The 21,064-nt window shown below is 39.6% G+C and overlaps 1 protein-coding gene and 1 long non-coding RNA gene across 10 annotated transcripts; one reads left to right on the forward strand and one right to left on the reverse strand.

Moving 5' to 3' along the window:
- Nucleotides 1-7: 7 nt before the first annotated feature.
- On the reverse strand, nucleotides 8-16,734 carry LOC108257473 (zinc finger protein 431). 9 transcript variants are annotated; one of them, XR_008393357.1, is made up of 5 exons: nucleotides 16,524-16,730; nucleotides 14,349-14,443; nucleotides 13,641-13,736; nucleotides 12,915-13,328; nucleotides 12,332-12,619 (listed from the first exon to the last, which is right to left on the reverse strand). XR_008393357.1 is itself a non-coding variant. In XM_053675098.1 (3 exons), exons 2-3 carry the CDS (start codon nucleotides 14,415-14,417, stop codon nucleotides 685-687), a joined length of 1,422 nt encoding a protein of 473 aa, XP_053531073.1. In that variant the 5' UTR covers nucleotides 14,418-14,443; nucleotides 16,528-16,734; the 3' UTR covers nucleotides 8-684. The 9 variants fall into 9 exon arrangements, 2 of the variants coding, with proteins under 2 accessions (XP_053531073.1, XP_053531072.1); XR_008393354.1 differs by having other exon boundaries at nucleotides 12,852-13,328; XR_008393355.1 differs by lacking the exon at nucleotides 12,915-13,328 and having other exon boundaries at nucleotides 12,332-12,616; nucleotides 16,524-16,724.
- LOC128629055 (uncharacterized) lies at nucleotides 7,248-13,131 on the forward strand. The gene is made up of 2 exons (XR_008393375.1): nucleotides 7,248-7,444; nucleotides 10,611-13,131. It is a non-coding gene; the product is annotated as an uncharacterized LOC128629055 (long non-coding RNA).
- Nucleotides 16,735-21,064: the final 4,330 nt, after the last annotated feature.

Raw genomic sequence — 21,064 nt, forward strand, 5'->3', positions numbered from 1 at the left:
TGAGTCTATCTGTGTGTGAAAGCAAAGCATCTGAAGATTTATGAATGTAATATTTCACATTTGTAAAAGGAAATTACACAACTATGAGAAACTCCATTTATGATTTGCATTATGGAGAGTTTTTATTGAGTAATAAGGAAAGTATAAACTTATTAAGCATGCATTATTAAACATGTGATTTACTAAAGTAATAATATAATGTAATGCACTCTCTCAAGTGGTAGTGTGATCTCTCACAGCTCCATTCACTGTATATCCACCATTCATTGATCTTACTGTGTAACTGTTTTATCCGGGTCAGAGTTGCAGTAAATCTGAAAACTACACCAGGAACATTGGGCTCAAGGGACCATGGATTGGATTCCGTTCCATCAGAGGATGTTCAAGAGGCATATATGGGTGGGGTGATCAGGCATCCCATTACTTTTGGCCATAAAGTGTAGTTAAATGGGCGCTGCAAAAACGGAGCAACTTGGACAAGAATTATCTCTTCAAATTTCCTGCAAACACAACTATGTTCTGCTGGCTTGGAAAGGTGTCTATTATATATAATACAGTTTTTTGTTTTTTTTTTGCCTGAATGTCTCCTTACCTCCCTTTAAAAAATGAAAATGAAAAACATGTATCTTAATTGGACAAATTCACAGATCACAGTCAAGATCTGATGGCATTATGTTCGAGGACTTAACGAACTTGAACAAGTATAGCTCCACCCACATTGTCTGCAGGGGTAAGAGTGTCCTCACTCTGCTGGTGGCTGTGGAGGGCCCTCTGGTCACGAAAACGTTGGTGAATGCGGTGGTGTCGTTGGAGAGCACTCTGACGAGTAAAACTCTTTCCACACTGTCCACAGTGATACGGCTTCTCTCCTGTGTGGATGCGCTCATGCTGTTGGAGATGACTCTGACGAATAAAACTCTTCCCACACTGGGAGCATTCATATGGTTTTTCTCCTGTGTGAATGCGCTCATGTTGTTGGAGAGTACACAGTTGGGTAAAACTCTTCCCACATTGTCCACAGTGATACGGCTTCTGTCCTGTGTGAATGCGCTCGTGCTGTTGGAGAGTACTCTGACGAGCAAAACTCTTCCCACACTGGCCACAGTGATACGGTTTCTGTCCTGTATGGATCCGCTCGTGTATTTGGAGAGCACTCTGACAAGTAAAATTCTTCCCACACTGTCCGCATTGATACAGCTTCTCTCCCGTGTGAATGCGCTGGTGTATTTGGAGATGACTCTGACACGTAAAACTCTTACTACACTGTTCACAGTGATACGGCTTCTGTCCTGTGTGGATGCGCTGGTGTCGTTGGAGAGCACTCTGACAAGTGAAACTTTTCCCACACTGTCCACAATGATACGGCTTCTCTCCTGTGTGAATGCGCTGGTGTCTTTGGAGAGAACTCTGACGAGTGAAATATTTCCCACACTGCGAGCAGTGATACGGCTTCTCTCCTGTGTGAATGCGCTGGTGTCGATGGAGATGACTCTGCTGAGTAAAACTCTTCCCACACTGTCCACAGTGATACGGTTTCTGTCCTGTGTGAATGAGCTCGTGTTGTTGGAGATTACTCTGATAAGTGAAACTCTTCCCACACTGTCCACAGTAATACGGCTTCTGTCCTGTGTGAATGGGCTCATGTATTTGCAGATTGGTCTGACAAGTAAAACTCTTCCCACACTGTGAGCAGTGATACGGCTTCTCTCCCGTGTGGATGCGCTCGTGTATTTGGAGATGACTCTGACAAGTAAATCTCTTCCCACACTGTCCACAGTGATACGGCTTCTCTCCCGTGTGAATGCGTTTGTGCTGTTGGAGATTACTCTGATAAGTAAAACTCTTCCCACACTGTCCACAGTAGTACGGCTTCTCTCCCGTGTGAATGCGCTCGTGTATTTGGAGATTACTCTGACGAGTAAAACTCTTCCCACACTGTCCACAGTAATACGGCTTCCCTCCCGTGTGGATCTGCTTGTGATCTTTGAGATGATGACTTTTAGTAAAACTCTCCCCACAGTCTGAACAGTGGTACATCTGGAAAACACAATAAAATGATTCAAGAGGCTTAAATAATTTTAGATTTTATCCCCATGTTTTTATGGAGTTGTTTTTGGAAACATCTCCCACAATACAGTAATACGACTCGACCACCCAATCACCCGCCTTTAATAGCTGTAACAGTTTTGTAATTTTAGATTTGTAATGTAATTCTATTGATTGCAGCAATACCAAAACCACTGTGACTGATCATTCTTCAGAGCCAAGATGAACAAGACAGTTGACCTAACTTACACATGATTTCTCATCACTAATCTCACAGAAATAGTTCATGTAGAACTTTATATGTTTAGAAATTCAGATACTAGCCATACAAAGATGACCTTGCTCTGGGCGTCGATGTTTTTTCAAGCTGAAGCACTGAAGGTGTTTAGACTCTGGAAAATCTACATGGAATGTTATGTGATTACAGCATTATTGTAATCAACTCACATTCTCTGTTAGAAAAAATGATCTGACTATCATTCAGGTGTGAAGTTTTAGCTCGTGCCACATGCATGTTTCTTAAAATTCCAGTAACGCCACATCCCTGGGTTTTCAGGGATGTTTGACGTGTGTGAATTGAAGAGAGAACATTGTGATGACATCACATGATGGATTTTGGCCCAAATCTGCAGAAAGTCTGCTGTAATAATAATAATAATAATAAATTGCAAGCTTCTCAGAATATTGCAGCATTTGCTTGATTTTGTGTTAATTTTCATTGTTTGGAGGCACTGCATAATGATTATCATCATCCCTACATGATATTGTAATTTTGGGGGTGAAAATGTCATATCACCCCACTCTTGTAGATTATTACTCGGAAACCTAAGTCTAAAACACTAGAATCGTATTACACTCGTTTTATAGATGTACCTGAAACAACACTTTTGAACACACCAAACTTTTAAATGATAATGTATATTTTTGTGAACTGGTTGGAAACCATAAACATTAGTATTGAACATGTGCATAAATCTTCTGTTCCACCCAAACAAAGTCTCCTGAATAAAACCATAATAAGAGCCCATTTTCACCCACATCTGTTATGGAATATTTTAATCAAAGTATGAATCAAAGTTCACTCATGCATAATGTGGGAATATATACATGCACTCTGAATATATACAATATATATTTAAGAATAAGTTTTCTTTATGATGTGTGTATCAGACTTGGTAGTTTAGAGAAGCAACAGCATCAGCTGTATTACACTGTTAAACAGAGTCGAGTGTGAGTCAAACAAGAATACTGAAACTATCACCTTGGGTATGTGTTGGCTCTTGGTGCCTCCGTCCCAGTCACTGAATTGACGACCATTATTCTTGATTTAATCATTCCTTTATCTCTATGATAACGAAGTGTGAATGATATAGTTATGTTGATTGGATTAAGGGCTGGTGAAACTCCATGGTCTGGGGAGGGTTCCTACAACGGCTTACTTCCTTTGTATACTTTGTTTACAGTCATCAACTGAGTGCTTTGGCTTTTCATGGAAGGACAGCCCCGTAAATATTTTAAAAAGTACAATGTATAGCTCATTGTTTTAGACTTGATGACTGCAGCGCAAGCCAGCATGTTCTGACCTGTAGCCTGATGCTCCTGATGTTCTACAATAAAGAATCCTGCTGAAGCTTTACCCGAGTCTCCTGGTCTTCACTTCCAAGTTTCCATCAGTTTTGGTGCCATGACCCGGAGAGAGTTTGACACCTGACATCAATCCAGAATGTAGTTACTCAAGCTCAACTACGATTTGGTGAGAGTCACTCTATCCAAAGAACCAGTACAGACCAGTACATGTGGTTGTCCTCTGCGAAGCCAGAGAAGTCAGCTGCAGCGTTGGTTAACCAACTGTTTATCCTTTGTTTTATAAGGGACTTTTTTGGTTTATCCTCTGATCATTCAGGGAAGGTTAAGAATAGTCATTTGTGTTAACAAATTAGTTATCCTCTCCTTTGTCAGGGAGGTGTTAGTGTGTCCACTTTTTTCAGAGAAACACTGCAAAAGTGTTTAAAAGGAATGCTGTACTTAGTGGACTAGCTACCTCTATGGTCAGAAAATGAGTTCAAAGTCTTGTTAGGAGGAAACATGGACTCAATAGTAACGGAGTCAGTCAGACAGAATCTAAATTAAAAATATAGTATTCATCCAGAGAAAACATGGTCACTGGAAGAAGGCAAGACGGTGGGTGTTGGGTGCATGTATTAGGAAGAAAACCACAAAAGGTGTTGCCTGTTACCACAGAGAAGTCAGCTTAGCTAAAGCTAACTCAGCATACTGCCAAACTAGAAGAGCAAAATAAAGAATTGTGAGCTAAAGTATCTTCTTTAACAAAGAAGCTGGGCCATAACAAATCAAATAAAGTTATTGAGAGACAAACTGTGCAGCCTGATAAGATTTATCATGAACTACAGGATCTACAGTCTGGAACTGAGGGATGTGATGTGTCAATCAATGACACTGTTTGACTAATTGATAAAACAGTTAGTGTTGTTGAAGTGTGTGGAGCAAATGCTCAAGGTGTTTACACCAGAAGACCAGACCAGACCAGAGGAGACTGAAAATGCTCCCTCTGAGGCAGTAGAGAGACTAGCTCAGAATTTGCCATCAGCATGTGCAAACTTTTCTAGGAGAGTTTAGGAGAGCTTTAGCTAAGAAAATGCGCCTCTATGACCAGTCTCTAATTGAAATCACCCAGGTTATGTCAAAGATTTTGACCGAATCAGAGTTTAAGTTTTGAAACTGCTGTTGAGACTCCTGCGGTCATGCATGCCAGCAAAGATGATTTGCAAGAGGGAGTTCTAAGAGTACTAAAGAACATTATTAAACCAAAGGTTGACTGGTCTAAACTCCGCAGTTGTGTGCAAATAAGGAAATAACCTTAAGTGAATACACAGAAAGAGTCCGTCAGTCAGTTGTAGCAAACAGTGGAATAGCCAATAATCCTGAGATGGTGGTAGATTATAAGGGACCACTGGTCTGCATCTGGTTTGGTGGTCTTTCTTTAGAATACACAGTCTAATGAAACCCTGAAAACAACTTGGGCAGGTTATCTACTTAGGAAAGAGACTCTGATGTCAGGGCAAAAAAGAAAGTTGCAGCAGAATCAATGAGTAATTCAAAAAGTAGTCAAAGAAAACAGATTTCCTAGTAGACAGGGAAAATGAAACTACTGTGGAAAATCAGGGCACTGGGTGAAAGAGTGTAGAAAGAAGTAACAAGATATCAGGAAAAATGCACAGCATAATTATTCCCCTGCCCAGCCTTCTTACAACCCCGGAGTTGCCCCTAATCTTTCTACTGAAACCCTAGGGCAGACTGCACAGGCACACTTAAGATCACAACAGGAATCGAAAGAACAGACAAAAAGCTAATTTTTGAAGTGCCTTTCGTTCCCCTGTAATATACCATAATGATCAAAGAATTTTTGTGAAAGGTACAGCAAAAGGAGGTTGATTTTTTTTTTGTTAGACACAGGTGCAGAAATTATGGTGATTCTGACTGCATTAGCCAGAAGCGTAAGTATTCCCTAACAGAAAATCAAGCTTTTTTTCACTGGCATAGTGGGAAATATTCAGTTTTGTATTAGTCTTCCTCCATTGAAATTCAGTTTGGCCAAAAAGTTTAAACTACACCTCTGTTGTGTGCTCCTTTGAACGACGGCGCTATATTGGGAATAAATCTGCGAAGGCAAGTACATCTAACGTTAGACACGTCCTCAGAGTCTGCCACAATCAAAATAGCCACAGCACAGATTTCTAGAGACAGTGTATTGACCCCTGGCTATGCACATTTACAGGACCATTCTATTTGGGATACAGATAAGGATAATTGTGGGCTCCTGACATCAGTAAAACCTGTTAAGCTAACAGGATCCCCACTGCTTGGTACCAAACAATATCCATTAAGCAAAGAGGCTGTGCAAAGAGTCAGGCCTATCATAGAAAAATTGTCGGCACAGGGAGTTATAGTTAAAAACTAGTAGCCCATGTAACTCTCCGATGTGGCCCATGAAGAAAGCTAATGGAACATGGTGACTCACAGTTAACTACCCAGCAAACACAAACGCGCTTTCGATGAAGTCAAGCAAACCCCCGCCGTTGAAATGAAAGCTACAGTTCGTCAAAAAGACGCTTGATCACGACGAAAAAAAATCATCAACGTCGAATACACGTAGAAAGAAGCTGGAACAATGTTAACATTCTTGAAACGCTATATTACTTTGAAATTATGTGAAAAAAACTGATTAATGAAGTTACTGCTGTGTAATTTTAAACAAATATATCTAGAAGTGATTGTTCATTTTTAGTTATTCACATATATATTGGATAATCAAAGCAGCCAATCAAAGCGGCTAGATCTGTACGGCTCCTGGGCCCGCTCCACTGAGCAAGGAAACCAGGCTACTGGGCTGAGGGCTAGCCGAAAGTGCAGAATTTTCATAAATGCTGTGAATTCTGTAGATAAAATTGTAATAACTAAGATTTATTTTTATTTCATTTTTTGATAGCGTACGAAACTGAACATACGAAGCCAAACATACGAAGCTAAGCACGCGCATACGCAGATATCATCCCTAAACCACGCTGGATTTTATTGATTCTCTGCGATGTGTGAAATAAGCAATATTATCTTCGAGATTCATTGGTAACTCAGCTGCAGAAAGTTTCCAATTTGCACTGAAAGGTAATATAATATATCAAGGTTATTTGCATGTCATTTTCAGTTTGTGTAATAACATTTTACATGATTATTTCATTAATATATTTCTTGGCTTTTGGCCATTAGGCATGATCCCCTCCCCATAATGAAAGGTAATCTATAAATGATGCATGACAGAAATCCTAGAATTATTTGTCCCTTTTCTCCGCATGCAGTAGATCTAGAGCATCAGTAATTTTTTCTACGTTTCCCCAACAGATTCAGATTCGCAAATCTCACTAACACTTTTCACGTGCATGTGAAAATGCTACTAAATCTACAGTCGAAACTCCGTCAAAAATGTGCCATCGATTGTAGTTGGAATGAGAGACAGTTGGCTCCATTTTCCAAAGAATCGAGGAGAACAGCCTGTGGTGTATGTTTTCGTTGAAAGGGTCAAAAGGTGGGAAGCTGGCTTTGATTGATCATGATGAAGTGTATCGCCTTGAACACTGTCAGTATGAACAATAAAAAATGTATGACAGTATATGCCTCCTTTTGCAAACTCCTGAAAGGAAGTTTTGCGTTCAGAAATTGGACATGTTCTCTGTTATTGCATTCCACGGCTGAATGTTATTGTTGATATTTATGTTACAGATATTGCCGTACGAGCCCATGGACGTGAATAGCCAGTTGCAGAGAGGCCATCGGCAGCTACCTAAAAAATGCCCCGGCCAGGAAAGGTGTCAAGAAACATAATGTGAGTGTTTATGATTCAGTCTAGAATTTAAATCTACAACTTCTGTGATTCTTGTTCTTTTCTCATTCATACAAATGTGCCATTGTGTAACATTGTTAACTGATTCATTAGTTTTTATATCCATTTGAAAAGCAAAAACCTTTCCACTATGCATATAACTGAAAGTGCACACATACTCCAAACCTATTGTGGACATTGATGATTGATTTGGAGGTTTAAAATTATGAGTAAATTGTGGTTCACTTTCTTGCGTTCGGGAATGTGTAGCTAATGTTTACTGATTCCGAAATTGTTGGTTCAGACTGCATCATATAGTACATGTATATACCGATGAAATGAAATGCCATATATTCAGATATATCCACTGGGATATATCTCCAGTGCGTCCTATGAGAATTGGGTCTGAGTCCAGTTCAGATTCAATTTTGGAATCTCATTCCTCTCATTCCGTAGCAGCCTCCCTGATGCTCCATCTCAGGACCTCGTCGATATTTTTGAAGATGGCCCCAATTTTTTCCCTTCTAATGAGTAAAAATGAAAGGTATGCTGATTGATTTACATGGTGGTAATTTAAATACTTGTGTCAGTCATGGTCAGAACTTCATATAAATTATCAATGTTAATGTGTGTAGTCACATAACATTCTCTTACTTATAGGTTTTAAATAGTACAATTCTAATGAACTTGTATATACTGAGAATTCCACTGGGATTTGTTTGATTAATAAATTGTTTTATTTGATTACCGATACACAGGTATATCTGGCTGTTTTATGTGTTACAATATTGAATGTCATTTTTCAGCTATTCACTGTCTGTATTTACTAAAATTCATGCATGCTTATTAAAAATATTCACAGAGTTTGTTAAACTATATAATTGTTTTCTGTCATTCATAAGATTCGTCATGGGAATTCCATAGACCAGAATCTAACATCCACATTATTGAAGCATTGTTTATTTACGGATTTTTTTAAAGTATGCAGTATGTCATATGCTTTAATTGTATCTTGCCACATAATTTGTGTACTTTTCAAGAAATTATAGGTACAAAAAAATGATTACACATATTTGATTAGAAAAAATAGCACTGTAATGTGTGCAGCTTTGTGTATAAATATTTGTGTAGTGTATTTACACCACATTATGAGGTATATGCAGCCAATTACAAAATACTATATGCATGTGTATCATTGAGCATATATTTGTATATGAATTATTACAAAATTTGATTAATATCTTGCAACGCTGGAATCAAAAACTGGAACGTCATGTACATGTTGCAGTTATCCTCATGTAGTGTGTGTCCCCCTGCAGGATCATTGTCAACCATCTTATTTTTCTTGTTCCAAATTTGAACTACAATTTTTGCAAATATTAATTAATTCCTAGCTCTTGAATGACTTCAAATCTATGTAAATACACTAGTATGATGGGATTAGGTTTCCTCTTCCTACTCATTTGGTAGTGGAGGTTTAAGCCCAATTAGAAAGCTTCAGCACAATGTATCCTAATAGTATTTGGGAAATTGATTTTCCTCATCAGGAGATGAAATTGTATTTCATATATCAAGATATATCTTGAATTTTGCTGCATTTCATTGTACATATAGGCTATATCTTGAACTGGTATGTTTGTGTTATATATGAATGGATTGTTAAGTAGATCACGTTTGGGAAATTGCTTAACTACACTCACATCCCCAGATGTTGTTTTGCAACATGCTCCAGTCACTAACCCATCCTCTTGTATGATGTCTGCAATGAATGAGGTTTCTTTAGAGGATGGAGATGAAGTGACCCGTGACTGTGTTACGCTTATGGATTTATCTCCAAGTGCAATTGTTTATACAACACTCTCCAGACTCTCTTATTGATCTCCACAAAGATGTTCCCCTTTATGAGGCTTAGACATGGTTAGATAAAGGAGCAGTTGCTGACTCGTCTGGCTGCTGGGCCAAAGGGGGAAAGTATGTTGCACCTGAGTCACTACTACCATAACTGGCCCAGCAGCTTCATAATTTGGGTCACATTAACCCAGCAGCAATGACTAATTATTTCTCACATCAGTAGTGGAACCGTGCATTCAGAGCAATAGTGGCAGAAACAGCCAAACGATGTGTTGCATGTCAACAGAATAATGATTTTCCAGCAACATCAACAGTAGCAGCACACACCCCAGCCCCAGCCCTAGACTACATCTCAATGCCTCCATGTAAAGGAAAGACTGATGTCTTGGTAGTTCTGGATAAATTCTCAAGATGGACCTATCCCACAGGGTGAGCCACTACCACACAAAAAGCTAAATGTCTGATCAATGACCTCATCGCTAAATGGGGTTTGCCCGATTCAATAGACTCAGATCAGGGTACACGATTTACAGGGGAAGTTGTAAAGGAACTAGTTAGGATGGATCAAGTGGGAACTTCACTGTCTGTATAGGCCACAAGCCTCAGGTCACGTAGAGCGGGCAAACAAGACAATTAAGACAAGGCTAAAATGCATCAGGAAGGTCCATGGGTCCAAGGGTTGAAGCTCTGTCAGCAGTATTATGTAGCATTAGAGCATCCTCAAATCAGTCAGTTGGACTCAGTCCACATGAACGTACACAACATACACATTACTTCAGATGTCTTGATAGCTTACAGTAAAAATCTCACTCAGGCAGTCCAGAAGTCCGGGTAATTGCTTGTTTGCAACCTCCACCTGAAGGGGGACATGCTAACATTCCAGGACATTGGGTAATGATAAGGTCCTTTAAGAGTAAACCCTTAGAAACTAAGTGGCAGGGACCATACCAGATGTTGTTAGTAACAGATGCTGCAGCATTGTGCCAAGGAAAGAAAACTTGGATTCATGTCTCTCATTGCAAAGTAATTCTACCACCCACAGGGACAGTGTAGGACACAAGAACCAGTAAGGAGCCCAGGGACAAATCCTAGAAGTGCAATAGGCCTTGGAGGCCAATCCTTAGGTGAAGACTCCCTCATAGGTTTTCCCTTTCAGTAGTTTATCCCCGCCTAGTTGGTCCCCAGGTGTCATAAAACTACAAATTAGGACATGAGGGGAAAAAAAAACTATACTATCTCAAAGATTTTACACATCAAATTTAAGATGCAAATGCTGCTCCTCTGCTGGTTCTTTTACTTTGTTCTTTGTGTATTACAGATATCAGTACAGCAGCATTGCCAGACACATTGCTGCAACATCCTCGTCATTACCAAGACGAAAACCCTTGGCCAAGACATCTGTGGAAGACCATCTGGCAATCAAGAAAATTCTGGCCTGAATTTAACATGCACTATTGGATTATACTAGTGACTATTATGAGCACGACAGAGGCTTTGGACTCCAAAATTAACATATTCAGTGCTTTGATGAATATGTCAACGAATGACTTGCTTGCAGGAAACAATGTCTCACTCATAATACAGCCACTGAATCACCTGCGGGAAAACATGATAATGTAGGACCACGTATTAAGAAAACTAGATCATGGTTTAAGTTATTGGCTATTAACAAGTGCTGCAGAATATAGTCATCTAGTGCATCCTGCAGAGCCACTACTGATTGGCCCATCCAGCCTCCAACCTCCCTCTGAATCAGAGCTTCCTGTTTAACCCTTTGTTTCTATTTAGGCATGAGGAAGATGGCAGCGTGGTGATATTTTCCAAACGGTGGATAAGCCTATGCCTTGTAACTGTCCTTAAATGGGGTGTAGCAATGGTCGTGTTCTCTCGCCCCTGGTGGGGCAGACGATGTGCTGGTGGAGGTTTGACACTGCACGTTTGAGGTTGGCTCTGTTCAAGTCCCCCGCTATAATAAGCGCAGCGTCCTGGGGATTTGTCTGAATGGTGAGAGCATCATAAAGTTCACATAAAGCAGTGTTCGCCTGAGGTAGAATATAAACGGTGCTGACTATGACAGAGGTAAATTCCCATGGAAGGTAGAAAGGGCAATATTTCAGTGGTGGCTTGGCAGTTAAGGCTCGGGGTTACTGATCAGAAGGTCGGGGGTTCAAGCCCCTGCACTGCCAAGCTGTCACTGTTGGGCACTTGAGCGAGGCCCTTAACCCTCTCTGCTCCAAGGGCGCTGTATCATGGCTGACCCTACGCTCTGACCCCAGCTTCCTGACATGCTGGGGTATGCGAAGAAAAGAATTTCATTGTGCTATAATGTATACGTGATTAATAAAGACTCATTATCATTATTTTATGGTCAAGAGCTGGAACTTGATCCTAGGTCTGAGTTTGCCCCCAGCATGTTCTCCAGAGATTGGACGTTGGCTAGCACGGGACTGCAGTGTGGCCAGGATGGGATCGGGTAGTAAAAGTGACGACTTGTAAGTGTTTTGTACACCAATAGAAATAAAAGAGTACTTCTGTTGTAGCTAATAATAGCCATGGTGAAAATAAAAAGAAGTAGAAAGTAAGAAAGGTGCAGAAATGAAACAAGTATACAAAAAGTGATCGAACGGTCATGACGGAAGCGGACCCCACTGGCACCATCTCGGATGTATCCTGGTTTTTGTACTGTGGTTCTCCTCTGACGTCCTGTTTGCTGATTGCCTGACCCTTTTTGCCTGCCTTCATTCTGCCTCTCATATTGGAATTGTTTGCTGGACATTGCATCAATCTCTGCCTCTCAATCATAAAATATGGACAGTAAACTAATTTAATTATTTTGAAACCCATATAGGACTGACTTTCATTCCCTGCCTTCAAATTAAAATGTTTTTAATGGAAATTGTATTGGGTTTGATGGAAGCAATTAAATCAATGTATGTAATTATAAATGGTATTTGTTGTGCAATTTCTATTTGATCCATCACCTCAAAATGTACACATAAGACAACTGTGCTTCAAGTAACATCAAGCGACAATCAGCAACACATTTATAGCATTTATTCATCAGCATTGTCACCCCCCCCCCCAACATACTAGACAAATACATAACCATTAAGCTAAATAACTATGTTATAGTCTTACCAAAAAATTCACATGCAGAACGAAAAACTTATACATAAATACTATAAGTCGTAAATGTTTAATTAATTATAGAAATGAATAAAATAATGTAACCAAAGAAAAAAAAAGCCTTATTCTTTAAAAAGTACAAGAGTCTCAGCATTATCTTCGTCAGTGTTGCTGCTGTGGAGCCCGTCTCTGGTCCTGCTGCTGAAAATGAAAAGTCTATTTTAGTTTTACAGAATTTAACTACATATTAGGGTAGATACTACCCTTAGGTTTTTGTAATTAGGAGCACAAGTGGCCCTTAAAAAAAACTGTAAGTGCAAAATCTAAATTTTAGGAGCACAGTTGAAGTTCAGGGTTTTTAACAAAATAAAGCGGATAGTTCCGGTCCTTGATTCTGATGAGCCGTGTTCAAAGCTGTTTTACAAGCATACACCTGTGGATTAATTTCCAGGTGAGATCTGGACAATACCTCATGGTTGTCCAAGCATGCACATACCTCCTGTGTGTCTCTTTTCAGAGCTCATTCTAAAAAAATAATTGTAGTGTTTCCAATTAAAACAGACAAAAATATTTAACTGATAAGACCGGCATGCATCTTTTCATTTTAACATAACAGACTCTGACACAATCTGGCCTTTCAAGTAGGTGAAAATAATGAAGCTTAATTACTACAATAATTATATCTGATGAACAGTAATAGTTAATAAAAAGGGGGTATTTTATGTAAAATCCTACCACAAGAAACATACTTACAAAAATCACATACTACTATAATACCATTCAATAAAAAGATTCATTAATTAGTTAATAATAAATGCAAACTTCATAAATATCTTACCTAGCTGACTGAAGCGATCATATAGAGATCACTAGCTAGTGTAATGAAGGGAATGAGTTGTGAGATTACTCACTTGAGACAGGTGGGACCAAGACCCAAAGGGAGGAAATATACAGATTATATTACAAAACCAAACTTAAAAACTATAGAGTATATTCTAATTACGATATAGTCTACATATTGCTATAAGTGTGTACCGAGTTAGAAAAAACCTGCATCGCCTTGTGCTCCTCTGCACAACACTTAAGTCTCAAATTAATAAAACAGGGCATTTAATTACAAAATTAAGTTTTAAAAGACATCAAAATACAACACATTCAACACCTTGAGTGACAAACTTACATGGACAAAACGTATGAATAAAGATCGATTTACAGTGCTTACCTTTTCCTCAGAATTCGTCTGTCCGTTGGAAATCGGCAGTTAGAAATAGTTCAAATTAGGCGCATGTGCAGTACTCCAAAAATCCGATTCGGCACGCTGCCAACAGTTTTAAAATCAAAGAGAAGTCTTGTTCCTTCATTAATGAATCTCTTTCATTCACAAAGATATAATATTATGAATAATCACCATCTACTACACAGAATGTTGGGTAGTTGTTATAAATTGCCCTTTTGCTGACAGATATTTGCCATTGAGTATGACAAATACTATCAAAAGATAATAAAATTCAGATGTCAATTAATTTAGTTAAATAAAATTGTTTGATACATTTAGTAAATTTCCCATATTATATCCAAATGGCATATCTCTCAACAAAGATAAAATGACAAAATTATCTGTATACCAGCATACCATGTCTTCACATCATTCTCAATGGGACTAGTTAGTGAAATGTATTGAGGACATGGCCACGATATTTCTGGACCATTAGCCAAGATTATATTAAAAAAGGAACTTTACCAAGACATGGTAACATTGTCATAGAGTAATATCATGCTGATGACTAACTGGCGAGGTCATCAGAACGTACTGTGTTTGCTGGGAAGTTTTCTGCTTGTTGTATATAGTGTTGTAATGGTTATTTAATTATAAATATATTCTCAGAGTTTAAAAATGAAAAGAGAAATCAGACACATGACCAAACTTTACCTTTGAGCCAGTAGCAGCAGGAGTCTGTGGAGATTTTCCTAAAGAGCGCCGTCTGAACTCCGGCTTCATTATAAGAGGTGTAAAGAATCAGGACACTGGAATAAAAATACAGAGATTCATGACTCCACTAACTTGTTAACAGTCATGTTTACTTACTATTATGCTTATTTATTTAAAAAAATATTTTTTATTATATTTAAAAAAAAAAAAAAAAGGAGAATAAAACACTATTAAATCGGTCACATTTATTTTATGTATGTTTATTTAAAAAAAAAAAAAGTAGTGAAGAACTATTTTTGCTGGGTTTAATTTTGTACTCAGTCTGGCTAGTTTTGGTTTTGGCAAAACTTCTTTCTCCTGAGAAGAAAGAGGCGGATTTCAGAAAGAGCAACAGCTTTAAGGTGTACTTTGTTAGCTCGAAGATGCCATCCGGTAAGACGACATTAGACAAAATACATCCAGCTGTTAACGACATAAATTATGACTAGATCCTTTCAACTCCTGTAAGAAACAAATACAACTCATATCTCCCCCATTAGTCCCCAGATTAATTAAAACGTCGTCAATACGTTATTTTCTAATATGTATGTGAACACTGTACATACGTGTGTTAACTAGTATATGTGAACAAGCCAGCAAATTATCATTTGATGTGTACAGTTCAATATTTTAAATTTACATCGCACACTACTAAGCGGCTGAAAATAAATACTGTGCCAACCAGCAATCTGTGTCATTTCACTTGGAATTCTCTCGATACAGATGTATTTTATTTAATAAAAAGCTATACTTACATTTGTAAAAGTTGCTGCCTCCAATCTTCCTGTCTACCATATTTGTTTTTCATTTTTCAAAAGGGTTTTGTTCTTTTGTTAAAAACTTCTTTTTTTTTTTTTTTAAAGGTAAGGTTGAAATTTGCATGGAACTGCTCATTTCTGGATTCAGCGGCGGACTGCGTTAAGTGACAACGGTTTTCTGAAGTACTCCTGAGCCCATGAGATTATACTCATCATGGCAGCATGATGATTTCTCAGGCAATGCCACCTGAGGCCTCGAAGGTCACGCACATTCAACAGTGGTTTCCAGCCTTGCCGTTACACAATGAGATTTACATTATATGATTTACTAAATTTGTACAAAAGATAGATATCCCATAATCATGGGCCTGAGCCACAACTGACATTTTTCACAAATAAATTTTAAATCAACTCAGACTATTCCACAGATCAATGGATAATTCCGTACTGCCCATTGACTCCAGACCAGGATAACATCCCTTGTGTGCTGAATACTTCGGTAGGTTTTGGCTCAGGCCCAGCATTATTCACAGCGAGACTGGATGATGGAAGTCCATACAAATATAACCCATTTTTAAAATTAAACTGGACTATTTCACATAGAACATTTGGTGCCCTGATCCGACCCCAGACCAGGATAACTAACCCAAACCCTAAACCACTGACCACTCTTATACCTCAATCTGATCTTTAAATGCTGCACTAAAGGTTGTATTTGTATGTTGTGGATGGATTTTATTTTAAAAAATTATTTGATTAACAATTAGGTTTATTGTTCTGTGTTTTAACCTCGCCTCAGTTTGGTTCCTGCAGGAGACGACAGACCGTGTTCCTGAAGTGTCTTAATACTCCAGGATGTCAGTACAGACGTGATGTATATCATATTTTGTTTTATTTTTGTAAATGGAAAAAATGTAAGTCCTGCTTTAATATTTTTCTCTGTGAGGTGGTGAAACTGAGTTTTAAATGTCTCAGAAAACAAAATAGAAATATGGAGAAAAAAAAAACTCTCTATCTCAAAACATCTGCTACTGTAACATATGTTTCTTTGGTCCCTGTATGTAAACGTTTGTTTTTCGTCTTTCTTCTTCCTCCTTGTGGACTCGGTTTTTGTTTCTTGTTCTATTTTTATTTTATTCTGGTTGTTGTGTTTTGCGGTGTAATTGTGCTCCTGTCTTGTGGTGGATATTCAATTCCATCAACACTCACACTTTTATTACTCTCCACTAACTCAAACTAGAGGTTAGAACATGATACATCATTTATATAGATTTATAAACCAGGGTTTATTATCACTACGCGCTATGAGCTATGAGCTAAATAAACCAGCACAGGTGAGTTGATTTGGATTATTATTGTTATTATTGTATTTACTCACCTACCGGTTTCCACAGAGTCCCTCACTTCCGGTCTGGTGATTTCAGGATGTTTAAAGGGTTCGTGAAGTGATCTCGGTTTTAACGGAACCGGATTTAAAGAGTCAGAGTGTGTGTTTTGGTTCTTTATCTACCACCGCGACCCATTCACACACACAGAGCAGTGTAAGGAAGGAGGCGCATGCGCAGTGCGCTTTAAACCAATGCCGCTACCTTCAGTTCACCGCTTACATATGACGTCAGCTCTTCGCACCGCCTCCAGAATGTGAGTTATAGGGTTGCCAAATAGTTAATAAATAATAACTAACCAGTTTGAATCCTTTTCAATCTAAATGAATGTAAATAGATTATATATATATATATATATATATATATATATATATATATATATATATATATATATATATATATATATATAGTATCTAAATCTATCTATTTCTCTCTCTCACACACACACACACTTTCTCTCTCACCTGTGAAAAACAGGAGTGTGATCAGACTCTGTTCCATCACTCAGTACGTTTACATGGACAATAACAATTCAATATTAACCCAATTAAGACGATACTCTGATTAAGAAACTACCATGTAAACAGAAATTTTTAATTACCTTAATCCGATTAAAGTCATACTCGCAATGAAAGGTTTTCCTGAAACAATTGTCTCTGGTTGCTTTTGATGATCAACTGGAATTACCCTTTTCTCCTCTGTTTATTTTATTTATCTTTAAATGGGAAACTTTTTAACACATACTTTAATTAAAATGGTTTCAAGTTTCAATTATAATAAAGCATTTGTTCAAACAAAAAACCCTTCTGCTTTAATTTCTTTAAGGATCATTGTAAGTGATAATAATAATAATAATAATAATAATAATAATAATAATAATAATAATAATAATAATAGTGCTGATGTGGTGTCCTATCCTCTGATTTCTGTATGTGAGAGAAACACACTCACATTTCTGTTACATGGTCAACTTTAGCTGTATTATGGATGTGTGTCTGCGTGTGTGTTTGAGATCAGTGTTCTGATATTTCATCAGTTCTCTTTCTCTGAGTGAAAGTTATTAGATTAAGATCCAAAGAACTATGAACTCCAAGAGTTTTAGCGTCTCTGTGAAACTCAGCTTTGTGTTAATGCTGAAATATCTACATCACTCCTCACATCAGAACAAAGTACATGTATTTCTACAGCGTGTAGATTAGTGTACATTACACACACATTTACTTTAATAACATGACAATCCTAGTTTATTGTTTATACACAGGCTGTTCATCTTATATTTTTATCCTGACATTAGAACCTTGTGTTCAGGTAAACACTTTATTTCCCACCGGATGGAAACTCCTCATTTCACAATCAGATAAATAAATCTAACACTTCATCATTTCTCCTCCAGTCTGTGTGTGTGTGTGTGTGTGTGTGTGTGTGTGTGTGTGTGTGTGTGTGTGTGTGTGTGTGTGTGTGTGTGTGTGTGTGTGTGATCTGAGAGAGGAAAGCTGTAGAGTTCTGTCCTCAGTTAGCTCAAACTCCTCCAGACTGAGAGAACTGGACCTGTGGAACAATAATCTGCAGGATTCAAGAGTGAAGCTGCTCTCTGCTGGACTGGAGAATCCACACTGTACACTGGAGACACTGAGGTACACACACACACACATACACACACACACACACACACACACATCCAGTTTCCATCTGTGGTGATTGTAATTGTAGTGATGTGATATTTTGTCATTGTTGTGTGTGAGATGAGAGTAAATGTTCTGTATATAAAGATTTTGTGCAGCTGATGTTTTCAGAGTTAAAACTGAGTGTTTTAAGTGTGAGAAGGTTTTCTTTCTTGCAGGATGAATAATAAATAAATAATAATGTTTTTATGAATAAATAATGATATATAATAATAACAACAACAACTTTACTTATATAGCACATTTCATACATAAAATGCAGCTCAGCGTGCTTCACAATGGAAAAGATATAATAAAATGATAAATATAATATTAAAGGAGACCTATTTTAATCCTTTTTATAAGGTGTAAAATAAGTTTCAGGTGTCCCCAGAATGTGTCTGTGAAATTTCAGCTCAAAATACCCCACAGATCATTTATCCTACCCTGCTGAAAATGCCCCTTTTTGGGTGGAAGCAAAAACATCTGGGTTACTCATGTAACCCTGTTCCCTTTCAAAGGGAACTCCATGTTGCGTTTAGCATAACACTATGGGAGCGCCCCTCGGGTGCGACTGGCATCTGAAGCTTGTGTAAAATCATGCCTATTCATAGGCCTGCCATGATCAGGTGAGGTGGTGATTAAGTGTGTCGCGTGATATATATATGGCACCTGTGAACCGCGCCGTCAGCCTCTATTATCTGAAGCGAAGATGCAATTCTCAGGCCTACCCCGGTATGACAAAGCTACGCAACGTCTCGTTCCCTTCTCAGGGAACAGGGTTAGAACCCAGACGTTCTCTTTCAACTCCACATTGTGTTTAACATAACACTATGGAAGCAAGAATACCCACTCCGTCATATCGAGGGTACGACCTGTTCAAAAAGACCCAAGCCCGAGGGTCACTGCAAGACACTTGAGCCCAGGGTGGAATGAATATCCAGGCTGTAATATCGAATGAATGTGTGGCATAGACCACCCTGCAGCAGCACACACATCCTGTAAGGATACCCTGTTGGACAAAGCCTTCGAGGAGGTGACCCCCCCCCCTAGTGGAATGAGCCCTTATGCCCAGAGGCGTAGCAAGACAGTGTGCCTCATAAGCGATAGAGATTGCTTCAACTATCCAATGAGAGATGTGCTGCTTTTACACAGCATCACCTCTACTGTCGCTGCCAAGCAGACAAGCAGCTGCTCTGACTTACGCCCCTGGCCGGATTGGTGGATGTAAGTACAGAGAGCCCTTACTGGACACAGCAGGTGCATTCTCTCTTGTTCCAGTGTGAGGAACAGAGGAAGGCAGAAAGCCTGCAACACCACAGGGTGGGCAGCAGATGTAGGCACTTTAGGAATATAATCTGGCCTGGGATACAGGAAGCCCATGGCTAATCTAGGGGTAAAGGCAAGGCAGGAAGGGGCCACAGAGAGAGCTCGTAGCTCTCTTACTCGCTTGGGAGATGTCAGTGTCAGCAGAAGAGCTACCTTTAGAGTCAGAAGCTTCTCAGAGGCTGACTCTAAGGGCTCAAATGGGGCACCTGACAGACCTTCCAGGACTACAGACAGTCCCAGGAAGGGCCTCAGCCACCTGACACCACACATAAACCTCGAAGTTAGAGGATATTGCCCCACAGAGGCTCCATCAACAGGGGCGTGGCTGGCCGAAATGGCGGCCATAAAAACCCTGATTGTAGAAGGAGCCCCCCCTGCTGAGAAACGTCCTTGAAAGAACTCCAGGACTGTAGCTATTTCGCAGTTCATTGGGTCTACAGTGGATCCCTGCGGATGGGAATCTCCCAAGGAGTGCCATCTAGCAGGGATATTATCTCTGAGAACCATATTCGAGCTGGCCAATAGGGTGCTACTAGCAGCAGACATAGACTGTCTTGGCGAACTCTCGCTAGAACTTGTGGGAGCAGAGCGATCGAGGGAAAAGCGTACAGATGTGACCTCGGCCACATGTGCATCATGGCTTCCAGCCCTAATTGTGCGGGAGGAGTGAGGGCAATGTGGGCAGAGTGTTGGCTCTTCGGTGGCGAACACATGCAGTCCCGCTTGGCCAAACCTCCACCATATGGACACCACCACTTGTGGATGGAGCCACCAATCCCTGGGCCTCAGCATCTGCCTCAACAGGATGTCTGCCCCCACATTCCAATTGCCCAGAATGTACATTGCACTCACTGACAACACTTTCCCTCTGCCCAGAGAAGAATTAGTTGTGCCTGCCTGAACAGGGGGCGCAGACATAATCCTCCCTGGTAGTCAATATATGAGACCACCGCTGTGTTGTCTGTAAACACATGGTGACTTCTCAATTGAGGAAGAAGGAATTTCAGTGGTAGAAATATGGCCCACATTTCTAGGCAATTTATATGCTGCTCCAGATGAGGGTCGCTCCAGAGACCGTGAGCTGGACAGCTGTCTAAGACCGTGCTCCAGCTCGTGAGGGAGGTGTCTGTCATTACCGTCTTGCGCTAAGGAGACACCCCTAGAGTGTGACCCAAGGCTAGAAACTGGGAACACTCAAATTCTCAGAGCACATGTGACACTGATTACTCTCAGAGATTTCATCCTTGGACGAAACCCCAAACTTCTCAGCCACCACTGAAACGGTCTCCTGTGCAATAGGCCCAATGGTATGATGTTGGTTGCCCATAAGCTCCAATAGTCTCCCATGTAGACTGGAGGGGATGCCAAGAGCCCTGTGACAGCTCGCAGACCAGAGAACACTGAAAACTTGGGACAGCCTTGGCTAGGGGAGGCCCTACAGCAGCACTGGGGGCTAACTGCCCTAACCAGCTCATGTCCCCTGATACGTCCCTCCACAGCCCCTCAGGACTGTTCCTCTTTGTCTGCTTGGCCTTTATGACCAT

This window comes from Ictalurus punctatus, chromosome 24 (assembly GCF_001660625.3).
Source record: "Ictalurus punctatus breed USDA103 chromosome 24, Coco_2.0, whole genome shotgun sequence".
Taxonomy (NCBI): Eukaryota; Metazoa; Chordata; class Actinopteri; order Siluriformes; family Ictaluridae; genus Ictalurus; species Ictalurus punctatus.

Excerpts from the sequence above, each read along its gene's own strand:
- LOC108257473 (XM_053675098.1), bottom strand. The coding sequence starts at position 14,417 with ATGAAGCCGGAGTTCAGACGGCGCTCTTTAGGAAAATCTCCACAGACT. Across the intron at positions 2,038-14,348 it reads CTGCTGCTACTGGCTCAAAG|ATGTACCACTGTTCAGACTG; the intron begins GTAAAGTTTGGT and ends TGTGTTTTCCAG.